This window comes from Aquarana catesbeiana, linkage group LG03, assembly GCF_042186555.1.
Source record: "Aquarana catesbeiana isolate 2022-GZ linkage group LG03, ASM4218655v1, whole genome shotgun sequence".
In the NCBI taxonomy this organism is placed as follows: domain Eukaryota; kingdom Metazoa; phylum Chordata; class Amphibia; order Anura; family Ranidae; genus Aquarana; species Aquarana catesbeiana.
In genome coordinates this window covers 469,205,803-469,219,148 of record NC_133326.1, presented here as the reverse complement: position 1 = coordinate 469,219,148, position 13,346 = coordinate 469,205,803, and the positions used below count along the sequence as shown (strand labels likewise).

The 13,346-nt window shown below is 44.3% G+C and overlaps 1 protein-coding gene across 1 annotated transcript in view; it reads left to right on the top strand.

The window, feature by feature from the left end:
* Positions 1-13,346, top strand: part of LOC141132476 (histidine--tRNA ligase, cytoplasmic-like) — a 57,142-nt gene that overhangs the window by 1,725 nt on the left and 42,071 nt on the right. The window contains exons 2-3 of the mRNA XM_073620877.1: positions 11,280-11,369; positions 12,482-12,601. Coding sequence (XP_073476978.1) covers positions 11,280-11,369; positions 12,482-12,601 — 210 coding nt within the window. The remainder of the gene's footprint in view (positions 1-11,279; positions 11,370-12,481; positions 12,602-13,346) is intronic.

Here is a 13,346-nt window from a genome sequence, read left to right as displayed (position 1 = left end):
ACTCATGTGGACAATGATTAGAAGTACTGGTGGGAGAGGATGGGGTGCTCCATCCCAAGGGGTCTGGTCAGGACCCATATAACACAAACAAATACTTGGGGGCACACCCTAACATTGCATTACATTAAAGATGGTGCTGCCATACAAACAGAACAGAACATTATAGCGCACACATACAAAAATCCTGAAGGGATCACTCAGGTGGGTTGGGACTAGGATCTGAACATGACTGAGCTCATACTTACACTACATCATTACAACACTAGCCAGTGTTAAAATTATATTAAGCCCTCATTCACATTGAATGCGACTGAAATTGTGCAACTTCATCTGAAATCGGGTGCGGCTTGGAAGGCATCAGTGTGGCTTCATGCACATATATCTATCCAAGTCGTACCTGAAATTGCCAAAAGTAGTGCAGGAACTACTTTTTCAAAATGATGCGGCACCGCAGAGTCGGCGCCGCACCGATTTGAACAGTGCCATTGCCAACAATAGGAACCTGTCAAATTGCATGACAAGTCACTCCGATGTGAACAGGGTCTAAAAGCGATCTTTTTTTTTTTTTTTTTTTTTTTAAATAACAAACATGTTATACTTGCCTGCTCTGTGCAATTGTCTTTTACAGAGCAGCTCCAATCCTTTTCTTCTCGGGTGCCCGCCAGCGCTCCTGGCACCTCCTTCCTGCCAAGTGCCCCCATAGTAAGCAACTTGCTATGGGGGCACCCGAGCAGGATTGTTCCTATGCCATTCCTCTGCATGACCATTCACACACAGAGTTTGTCTCTGCCCCACCCCCACTCTCTCCTCATTGGCTCACTGGCTGTGATTGACAGTAGCGGGAACCAATGGCTCCTGGTGCTGTCGCTGCCAATCAGGAAGAAGAGACCTGGGGGAGTCGCTGCTCTTGTGCTCATCGCTGGATTGAGGTCGGGCTCAGGTAAGTATTGGGAGGGGGTGCACACTGAGGGGTTTTTTACCTTCATGCATAGAATACATAAAGTTAGAAAACCTTGCTTTTACAACCACTTTAAAGTGTTACTAAAGGCAATTTTTTTTTTTTGATTTGGATGGAGTGAAAAGGGTATTGAACACCAGTCAATTTTTATTTCTGTCTGTGCCATCATTAAGGAGTTTCCCCCCTCTGTTTATTTGTCCTGTTTATCATTGAACGTGAAAGTAAAAGAAAATTCCTATTGGGAGTGGTACACTAGTTCTGCTGACCCTGGTGACACACTGGAATTTCCTCTCACTTCCTTTTTGGCTATGGGACAAGAAGTGAAGGGAAATATCCACAATAGGCCACAGATGACAAAAATAAAACTTGACACCCTCCCTTACCCGGTCATTGGTCTTTATTGGCTCTCTCTTCCTATTTAGGATGACTGGTCTTGTCAATGCCTCCCCCCTTTCCATAACAAGATGGAGGAAATATAGGTGTCACATATGCAACATCATTCTCCTTTCTGATCCAACTGAGCTACAGTTTAGGATCCCCTGCTGAGATGGAATAGAGGGAGCCCATGTGAAAGGGGCCTTATAGGCAAAAGTAATATATATATATATACACAATAAAATACAAATAAATGTTAGTGTTAAAGCGGAACTCCACCCAAAAGGGTAAGTTTTGCTTTAAGGCCAACCCCCCCACCTCTTTCGGGAAGGGTACCTGATTTTGACAGATACCCGGGTACCACTTCCGCTCCGAACGCCTAGGCGAATGGAGCAGAAGTATTCCTCCCCCCTCCCTCCTTGCAGTCTTCTGGGACAAGTCACAGGTCCCAGATGACTAGGGGACCATTCACAATGCGCAGTGCAGCGGGCACTCGGCTGTGAAACCTCAAGCTGTCACAGCCAGGTGCCCACAGTTAAGATACCGGGAAGCTGATGACGAACTAGCCCGGGTGAGGACGGAGCTGGATCCTGGGACAGGTGAGTGGCTTTTTATTAGAAGTCAGCAGCTACAGTTTTTGTAAATGCTGACTTTAATTTTTTACTCAGGAGACTGGAGCTACTCTTTAACAAAGCATGGTTTCTCTTTCTTCATTCAGGCATTAGATTAGCAGTAATGGCAGACTTGTATGTCCTTCATTCTTAGATTAGGGCATTTTCTCGAATCGTCTTCCAGGGCAGCATCCGAGAGATAGGCTCCTCCTCCCTAAAACAGGAAACACATTAGTCCACCATTATAAATTTCACACTCTTACCTGTGTGCCTCAGTTGTTTGTGTTTCCTCCGGACCCACAGGAGCTGCAAGAACGTTTGTTATTTTATTTTCACCTGTCTCTGTGCTTGTTGCAGGAGACCCCCTGCCAGCATCCCATACAGCCCAAGGGGCTTTGGGAGGGCGAGCAGGCGCAGCACTGGGCAACATTGCTCAAAGCCTGAGATTTCGCCCCTACTGAGGGGTCTGCAATCATCCCCCCAGGCTGCAGGAGGACTCTGTCATCCCCACCCCATGCCGCTGTTAGGCCTGTGTATGCTTCCGCAAGCACCCCCCTCTGGCTTTCTGCAGAATCTGGAGCCCGCCAGGGGGGATGGATACATGCATAGATGGGCGCCCCCCCCCGCCGCCGCCGACGACCGCTGCCGAAAACCTCAGCAGCAGAGGGTCTAGCAGGGAGGGTGTTGCACCTTCTAAATTAGGTCCCTGGTGGCTGCGGCTGTCCCCCCAAACGAATCCACCGCTCTCCGGGCGGCGCAGCAGCGTCCTCACCGCCACAGGCCCTACAGGAAGTCGGGGGTGTACCAAGATGGCGCCGAGGAAGTTCCGCTTCCGGGTTGGCGGCCATTTTCCCGTAGTCTATCTACTACGGAGATAGAGCAGGGACACCTAGGGGCGGGAAGTTTAAAAAAAAAAAAAAAAAAAAGAGAAAACAGAATACAAATAGCAAATTTGTTCAATGCTACCCTTCACTACCAGCACAGTTACTCTACAATACAGCGGCATGTGCAGGTGTGTCCACCAACCTGCACGGGGTCAGCCGGGGGCGGGGCCGGAGCTTATGCAGGAAGCAGATAAAAAGGCCTCTAAGCAGAGGATCCTGGTGGCTGATCATGTCTGACGCTTCCCCACCCTGCCCTGCAGATCCTGCAAATCAGGACAGCTCCAAGGTAAGCCAGAATATTCTTGAATTATCTCTGTCTTAACCTCTTTACTGCCTATCTACAGGCAGTTCCTTTGACCACCTGAACTCACGGGGTTTTTTTGTTCTCTATGCTCGCTTGCAGGCAAAGACCCCTGAGGAAAGGAAGGCTAAAGGCAAAACATGTGCCTCATGCAACCACAGGCTTTCCCCAGATTGGAAAAAGCCCCTGTGTCAGAAATGCTTAGACAAAATGGTGGCAAAAGAATCACAGGGATTTTTGAAAGACCTGCTCAATTCTTTTAAGAAAGAAATTCAGAGCACCATGGCACCACTACGCTCAGCTATAGAGAAATTAGAAACGCCAGCAAGTGTCGCTCAGGCCAGTATCCCATCTACCAGCGGAACACACATTCCAAGGGAGAACAAGGTACAGGCAGAACAAGAGGTGGATTCAGATGAATCTGAACAATCTGAATCAGAAGACGGTATCTGTTCAGACTCAGAGGAGGAAGATGACACGACAGACTGCAACCTGTTTCCTTCTGAGGACACAGACAGTCTTCTCAAAGCCATCACTGACACTCTAGGCATTAAAGAACAGAAAACCGCAGAACTCACTATGCATGACAGAATGTACAAAGGGCTCCAGCCCAAGAAGCCAAGAACGTTCCCGGTACACCAAACACTTAAAGACATAGTCAAAAAGGAATGGGAAGACCCAGAGAAAAAGCTTTTCATCCCCGCCACAATCAAACGCAGATACCCGTTTGCGGAAGCAGACACCAAAACCTGGGCTAAATGCCCCAAGGTGGATGCCTCTCTGGCAAAAGTCACGAACAAATCGGACTTGGCTTTTGATGACGCAGGTACCCTCAGCGACCCCATGGACAAGAAAATAGAAGCTCTCCTGAAAAGGGCATGGGAAGCAGGGGCGGCAAACCTAAATCCGGCTATTGCTTCCACCTGCACAGCCCGAACCTTGCTAATCTGGCTAACCCAGCTGCAAGATCTATTGGAGAACGACACACCCAGGGAGGAACTAATTAAAACCATCCCCACACTAACTAGAGCGGCAGCTTTCTTGGCAGATGCTTCAGCAGAAACTGTCAGAATATCCTCTAGGACCACGGCACTACTAAACTCGGCCCGCAGAGCCCTGTGGTTAAAATCCTGGGGGGGGGATGCACCTTCCAAGAACCGTTTATGTGGCATACCATTCACTGGAGACCTACTGTTTGGTCCCGAACTAGAAACAGTCCTGGATAGGACTGCAGCAAAAAATAAGGGGTTCCCTCAAACCAAGAAGAGACAAGGGAAGGCGCCCTTTCGGCATTTCAAGAAATTCAATAAGCCAGGGGCAAAAAAGCACTGGGGTCAACAAAACAAGAAAGGCAAAGGTGAATTCATCCTCAAGCCTAATACCCAAAAGAACAAAAAACAATGACTGCCTTCAGGTGGGGGGCAGATTGGCGGCTTTCTCCCACCAATGGGAGGAGATAACAGAAAACAAATTCATACTGCGCACCATAGCGGACGGTTACGCAATAGAATTCTCCAACCGCCCCCCAACCAAATACTTAGTGACCATGCTACCCAAGGACAGCAATCAAGCAAAGGTGTTTCTAGAATCCCTACAGAAACTATTAGATCAGAAGGTGATTGTCACGTTCCCCAAGAGGAGGAACAGAAGGGCTTCTACTCACACATCTTCGCAAAAAGAAAACCATCAGGCAAACTAAGGCTGATACTAAACCTCAAACCACTCAACCGAGGAATAAGATACAAGAGATTCAGAATGGAATCTATCTATTCAATCAGGAACATCCTACCGCAGGAGACATTCATGGCAACACTAGACTTACAGGATGCCTACCTACATGTCCCCATAAGGAAGGATCACCAAAAGTTTCTAAGGTTCGCAATCCAGGGGCCAGCAGCTACGCTGCACCTACAGTACACAGCTCTCCCCTTCGGAATCTCCTCAGCTCCAAGAATATTCTCAAAAATAATGGCGGAAGCGCTAAAAGGTCTAAGACAGGAGGGTATTGGAATAATACCATACTTAGACGACCTCCTGTTCTTTGCGGACTCAGCAGCAATCCTAGAAAACAACCTGCGCAAGAGTATGATCTATCTGCAAAACCTGGGATGGTTAATAAACGCAGAGATATCGCAAATGATCCCAAGCCAGAGAGTAGTGTACCTGGGATACGTGCTGGACTCCAGACTGTCAAAAATTTTCCTAACAAAGGAAAAAGACGTAAAAATGACACAAGCAATTACGTCCCTGCTAAGGAACCATTCCACAACGATCAGGCACGGAATGTCCGTACTAGGACTGATGACGTCTTCCATTCCAGCCATCACCTGGGCACAAATTCACATGCGACCCTTACAGAACTACATTCTGTCCCAATGGGATGGCAGGCAAGCATCCCTAGAAAAATCCATTCCCGTCCCCGCCACAGTCAAACAAACACTCTACTGGTGGCTCAACCCACTTCGGGTCATCGAGGGGCGCAGATGGGCTCAAGTCAATCCAGTCAGCATCACCACCGATGCAAGCGCCCTAGGATGGGGAGCCCACATGGAAGGGCGGTTCTCGCAAGGGAAATGGACACCCAAATGGGCACGAGCCTCCTCAAACTTGAGAGAGCTGAAAGCTGTGGGGGAAGCGCTAAAAACCTTCAAGCCAGCATTACAGGGGAAGGATGTAAAGATACAATCAGACAACGCAACGACAGTCGCATACCTAAACAGACAAGGGGGCACAAAATCCCAAAAACTGATGAGACTGACACAATCTATCCTACTGTGGACAGAAGTGAACATAAGATCGATATCCGGTATTCATCTAAAAGGAACAGACAATACAGTGGCAGATTTCCTGAGCCGGAAAACGATAAAATACACGGAATGGTCGCTAAACCAAACAACCTTCACTCAAATCACCCAGAAGTGGGGAATACCCGAAGTAGACCTATTTGCTTCCAGGGCGAACGCAAAATCTCCGATATTTTTCTCCCTGGACCCTACAGATGGCAACAGCGGGGTGGATGCTTTCAACCAAAACTGGAAATGGCATCTGTGCTATGCATTCCCTCCAACTGCCATAATCCCAAAACTAATCCAAAAAATCAAGGCAGAGAAAACAACAGTGATACTAATAGCACCACACTGGCCCCAGAGAGCATGGTTCAGTCATTTAAAAAATCTCAGCATACAACCTCAGCTGACACTGACGGACCGCCCGCCCGGATCTACTGTCACAAGGCCCAGTCAACCATCCGAACCACAAAATCTTGAAGCTCTCGGCTTGGTTACTGAGAGGGTAAAACTCCAGAACAAAGGCCTGTCAGACAGAGTAATCAACACCATCTTAAACAGCAGAAAGCCGGTAACGAGAGCCATCTATGAGAAAATAAGGAAAAAATTTGTTTCTTGGTACGAAGACAGACCAATCTCCAACGGTGGGATAATTCCAATAGTTTTGGACTTCCTACAAGATGACAAAAACATATCACCAAGTACCCTGAAAGTGCAAGTTGCAGCACTTTCCTCGGTCATGGATACTAGACTAGCGGAAGACCCGCTGATAAGACGATTCCTCATAGCTCTTAAAAGATCCAAACCAGCCAAATTGTACAAAACTCCCACCTGGGACATGGGCACAGTACTTAAGGGCTTTCTTTCCCCTCCGTTTGAACCTATCGAGGACAGCTCAGACAAAAACCTCACGTTAAAAACTGCGCTCCTTCTGGCCTTAGTATCCGCCAGAAGAGTGAGTGAGATCCAAGCTCTATCTTCAATAGAACCATACTGTCTAATACATCTGGACAAGATAATTCTCTCTCCAGATCCGGCCTTTCTACCCAAGGTCTCTTCTACATTTCACAGAACCCAAAACATCGTCATACCCTCACTTCCAACAACCATGGATAGTAGGAAAAGAAACATTTACAGCAAACTCGATGTAAGGAACAATCTCATAGCGTATCTCGAAAGAACAAAAGAATGGCGTAGAACGACCTCCCTCTTCATCCTCTATGCAGGAATCAACAGAGGGAAACAAGCTTCAAAAAGCACCATCAGCAGATGGATAAGGATGGCCATACAGATTACCTATAAGGCACAGAATCTCACTCCACCTAGTGAAATCAGAGCGCACTCAACTAGAGCCTGGGCAACCTCGGCCGCAGAGAAAGCAGGGGCAACTCCGGAGCAGATCTGCAGGGCAGCGACATGGTCGAGCTTCAGTACTTTCGCTAAGCACTACCGCATAGACCAGCTGTCTGACCAAGACCAAGCATTTGGTCGTAAAGTGCTCCAGTCTCTAACCCCACCCTAGTAAGTATTGCTTGATATATCCTCTCGGATGCTGCCCTGGAAGACGATTCGAGAAAACAGAGTTAGGTACCTGGTAACTCTTTTTCTAAGAAGTCTTCCAGGGCAGCACTAGTTCCCACCCTTGAAACAACAAAAACCAGGTACAGAGGGGGAGCTTGCAGCTTACAGGGAATTCCTTCGGTGCTTTAACATAACTGAGGCACACAGGTAAGAGTGTGAAATTTATAATGGTGGACTAATGTGTTTCCTGTTTTAGGGAGGAGGAGCCTATCTCTCGGATGCTGCCCTGGAAGACTTCTTAGAAAAAGAGTTACCAGGTACCTAACTCTGTTTTTGGTCCCATAGACTTCAATGAAAGCGCCTGCAAGTTAGCGTTTGTAACCCTAATTACCGTAACCATCTCTTCTTCTTTTTCCTCCTCCTAGTAATTAGCTTTTGATTGGCTAAAATAAAAATGCTCGAGCCGAGCCTGCATATGCCTGCAGTGCTTTTTGCAGGTTTTTTTACTGCAATTTTGCAGCAATTTGTGTCTTTCTTTTTTTTTTTTTTTTTCATGCTTTTTTTTTTTTTTTTTCTTTTTTAGGCAAATTTGTTGTTGGGCAGATTTAAAAGTGCAAAATGCGTGGAATAATCACTGTAAAGACGCACTACATGCTTTTTTGCAGCTTCTCCATTGAAGTCTATTAAACCAAAAAAGCAGAATTTTGCGTTAAAAAAAGTCCCTGGCCCTTTCCAAAAACACACAGGCACAAAAATGCATTGATGTGAATGTGTTCCATAGGAACCCATGTTAAAAATATTGTCCTGCGTTTCTGCAAAAAGCACCAAAAACTGCATTGGTGTGAATGAAGCCTAATGCACTGTGTGACTGCTGCCTTAGTGTGTGATTTATCATAGAGGGATTTTGTGGTGTAATACTGGCTGTAGGTTTCATCATTTCACTGGACATAGTCTATTATTGTTCAGAGCTTTGCTGTGATGCTTCCTCCATGGGGAGGTAGTAATTACCGTAGCTATTCAGGACAGGTTTATGGAAGTGTAAGAGGAACTGTATAATTCTCTCCTGTATCACTTCTGCTGGGTGTGTTCAACTGTAAACTTGTCAAAGGTTCAGTTATACCGAGATAGGAGTGAATGCAGTGTTTAGTTCATTAAACTTCAGACTAATGCAGGGTTGAGGGGTAATCAGGATGGTAGGTCAGGTCATTCTTCACAATTACATATTGAGCTGTGCAAACATATTAAGAAGATCAGTGGCAAATGTAAAAAGGAACTCCGGGCAAAACACTTCATATACACAGGTAAAATATACATGATCATGTTCTCATTGTAGGCATTTGTATAGCACTGACCATTTAAGCATTGCTTTACATAGAGTGCAATCACATCAGTCCCTGTCCTCAAGGAGCTTACAATCTAATGCCCCTATCTTGCATGCTTACATATACTAGGGACAATTTATACAGGAGCCAGTTAACCTACCAGCCTCTCTGGAGGGAAACCCACGCAAGCACAGGGAGAAAATGCAAACTCTATGCCGGAGAACGGTGTTCTGAATGGGATTCAAACCAAGGACACCAGTGTTGCATTAGTATTAACCACTGTGCAGTCATATGCTTACTGGTTTACTTGTCAAAGAATTTTTAATTCTGGTCAGCCACTCTTGTTGTGCTGTATACATCTGCCACAATGCACAACCAGGTAAGGGACCCACCTATTTGATTGTGCAGTGCAGCTTCTGTTTCACCTGACTATCTGCTTACTGAATAGCGACATCTGTACTGGAAGTATAAAGCTGTACATTTAAACCTGGAGGAGCCAGTTCTTGTCCTTTCACTGATGCTTCTATTGATAATGGCTGAGCGAAATCATGATTGCTTATGCGGCTAATTCAGTAGACCTGTGTGTTTTTGAACAATTGTTTGCAGGGAGTTCCGCTTTAGAGGAGAAGTCCAGCCTGAGCTTTTTAGGTTGGGCTTCTCCTCTGGGTCACAGGAGTGCAATTCGTTTTGCACTCCTGTGACCTGTTTTCAGAAGAGAGTGGTCTGAAGTCCGCTCTCTGCTGACGTCACTACCATCAGTCGAGGCAGCGCGTCATCCCGACTTCCCAAGTCTGGATCTGCCAGCTGCTTTGATTGATGGCAGGCTCAGCGAGCTGATAAGGCGGCCACTCCCCACCCCTCCAAAGCGCAGCGCTCCAATGAGCGTGGAGAAGCAGAGAGGAGAGACACTGACTGACAGGCAGCAGCTCTCCTCTCGGGGATCTGTTAAAAACGAGCCATCGGCGATGTTCAGTGGCTTGGTTCTCAGTGCAGAGATGCCAGGGGACACCTGCAGCATCAGTCTGATGCTGCATCCACATAGGTAAGTATGAATCAAAAATAAAAACCATAATATCTGCATTGTAATTTAAAAATAAAATGATGCATGTTTTACACACATACTTGCACAATATATTTCAGATGGTACAGTAAATTGCCTTTTGTCTGTGGGTACCTGCGCTCAAGAGGCACTGTAAAGCAAAGTTATTAAAGAGCATGACCCACTCTTTATATCAGACATAACAGAATCGCAAGCTCTTTAGCATGGTATTGGTGTGGCAATCAGTATGATGTGCCATAACATTATGTGATAACTAATTGTGTGTGTGTGCATCATGTGTTCTAAACAAATAGTACATTTCTTTTATAAACGGTGGACTGGTATTTCCCCAGTGCTGTTATTCCTTTAAATCTCTGTGTACCGAGCCAAAATGAGTGGCTCAGTACCTTGGCTGCTGTTTACATTGTTGATCACTCCCCTTCTTACAACAGAGGAAGGAGAGGAATCATAGTTATGAAAAGGAAATGAATGTATTTGCATCAGCTGTTGAACGATTCATTCATTTTCAAAATGTTATTTTTTTAACCCTATCAAATCAGAAGGTACTAGACTGGGATGTACCAGATGGTTTATATGCTTCTGGTAGAGGTAGCCCAAAAACCCCTATGTTTTGCTAAATTTAGAACCAGAACCCAGTACAAACATTCTTATTTACCTCAACCAAACAAGTTCTTTCTAATGCAGGGTGGTTGTCCACTCCCACAGTTACCCAAGAGAAACAGAAAATGAAACCTCTTTCAATAAAAACTATTGAAAGTGAAAAAGAAAATGAACTGTTTTTTCTTACTAATCCCTAAAGACTTTGCTTCTAAACGTCAGCAGACCTTGAGACCCTGGATCCAATTATTATCTTCCATCTGACTTTGACCACAAATTGTGGGACTCTTTAGGGAGTAGCCATGGGCTCTAAAGTTTCTGAAGCAGGACCTATCCCCAGTGCCATTTCTCCTCTCCCCACCTATCCCTGGCACCCATACTGGAATTATCTAAGGGTCCCTTTCTCCATCTCCTTATCTAACGTTTATTTCTTTTTTTAATGTTTCTACTACTGTCTGTCCGGGAACGTACAGCCCAATACAAAATCTCTCACCCTCCTCATCCTTCACCTGTGACTACTAAAACCAATGCCTTAGGTTTAGGTATTATGGAAAAGAGAACTTTTGTAAAAAGTGGTTATTAATGCCACCAGAAAATTCCCTGTCTCAAAAAATGGTATAAAATTTGTTCCGATACAGTGTTGCATGACTGAGTAATTGTTATCCAAACAATCAAGACACTAAAAACTAGCCTGGTAATGAAATGGTTTAAATGTTTATATAACCTAAATGTAAATATTTCACGTAAGTAAATTAGAATGCACATATACATGTCTATTTTTTGTTGAAGTAGTAGTATTTGTGTTTTTTTTTTATTATTATTATTTTTTTGCCTTTATGATGTTTAATTTACTTCATTTTTTAGATAGCAGAAGAAGTGGCAAAATTGCTTGAACTCAAGGCACAGTTGGGAACAGACGATGGCAAACACAAGTTTGTTCTTAAGACTCCCAAGGTAAAGTATAAGGGTTATTAAAAAAACAAAGTTTAATCTTCTTTAGCTGCAAAATCATTGTAAGGGCCCCACTCCAGGTGGGAAAAATACCCTTGCACAGGGGCCCTCCACACTGCAAAGGGTTTTGATCTTTGATCTATGCTTGGTTAGCTGTTTTGGAGGGCAGTGGAGACCTCAGGGGTCTAAAAGATTTCTGATGTCTCCATAAAGAGAGTACCTGTCACCGGTCCAAAGCTATCCCAAGGGGGCCTGAGATAGCAATAAGGTTAAATGCAAAAAATAGTGTAAAAAAAATACCATCAAATAAATAATTAAAAACATTTTTTTTTAAATCATCCCGTCCCTCTAGACGTAAACACAAATGCATGTGTATATCTAGTATCACTGTAAACAATGATTGCACCACACGTGTGAGGTATCGCCATGAACATCAGTGAGTGAGAGCAACAATTCTAAGGCCAAAATGCTTGTAAAGATTTTTTAAGCATCACCTATGGACAATTTTAAGTACTGTAGTTTGTCGCCATTTCACAGGCATGCACAATTTAAAATCTTGCCATTTTTGTTATCTATTTACTTGATGCAACGTCATCTTTTATATTGTACCAAAAAATGCACTATATTGTCAAAAGTATTGGGACACCTGCCTTTACACGCATATGAACTTTATTGGCGTCTTAGTCCATAGGGTTTAATATTAAGTTGGCCTAACCTTTTGCAGCTATTGACTGCTTCAATTCTAAGGGAAGGCTGTCCACAAGATTTAGGAGTGTGTCTATGGTAATATTTGACCATTCTTCCAGAAGCGCATTTGTGAGGTCAGGCAATAATGTGGACGAGAAGGCCTGGCTCACAGTCTCCGCTCTAATTCATCCCAAAGGTGTTCTATCGGGTTGAGGTCAGGACTCTGTGCAGGCCAGTCAAGTTCCCCCACCTGAAACTCTCTCGTCCATGTCTTCATGGATCTTGCTTTGTGCACTGAATGTGGACCCTGAATCTTCGGCCCATATATATATATATATTATTTTTTTTTTTTTTTTTTTTTTTTTTTGATTGCTGTACTAATGCTGCTTGCTTTTGTAACTGTTTATGCTGTCCATTCTGTCTACCAGGGAACAAGAGATTACAACCCCAAACAGATGGCCATCCGTGAGAAGGTTTTTAACACCATTATTAACAGTTTTAAACGCCATGGTGCTGAGACTATCGACACTCCAGTGTTTGAGCTGAAGGTGAGTGGTTAACCTTAAATCTCCTGCATCGCTTGCATATATAGAGGTTCCCAAAGACATTTAAGGAACATTCTTTATACTACTCATAATTGACTAATTGGACTGAGTATGTGGTAAAGTAATGCCCCGTACACACGATCAGAAAATCGTACGGAAAATACCACTTTCGAAGCGATCGTACGATAATCGGATCGTTAGTACAGAGCTTTCGAGAGCCGATCAGGACAGTTCATCCGATAGTATCCTATCGGACATGCAGGAATTTTTTTTTCGTACGATGCCAGATCGTACGATTTTCGTTTAATCAGTACAGCAATCGTTTCGAAAATGCAATACAAATGCATTACAACACATGACATCACTTCCGAATTTTATTTCTGTCGTGCGGGAATTTTCGTGACTTTAGTAAACTCCTCAGATTCGATCTGAGATCAGCATGCAATAAAAAAAAACGGACGATCATTTGTCCAATCTCATCATGTGTATGGGGCATAAGGGTCTATGAAGTACCTTTCTGTGACTCGACTGTTGTCTTATGAACAACAATCTTAAGGTGTATTTTAAGTAAAGTGTAACGTCACCCAAAATGGAAAGTTCTGCTTGTCAAACAGACTTCATGTTCTGCTTTAGACCCAAAACTTTTTGATTTTTTTTTTTTCCAGACTGCTCCCAGATATATAATGCATTCATTATTTATGAACTTTTTATCTTGACTGCAGTTAATTTTTAAAGGGCCACTCTACTT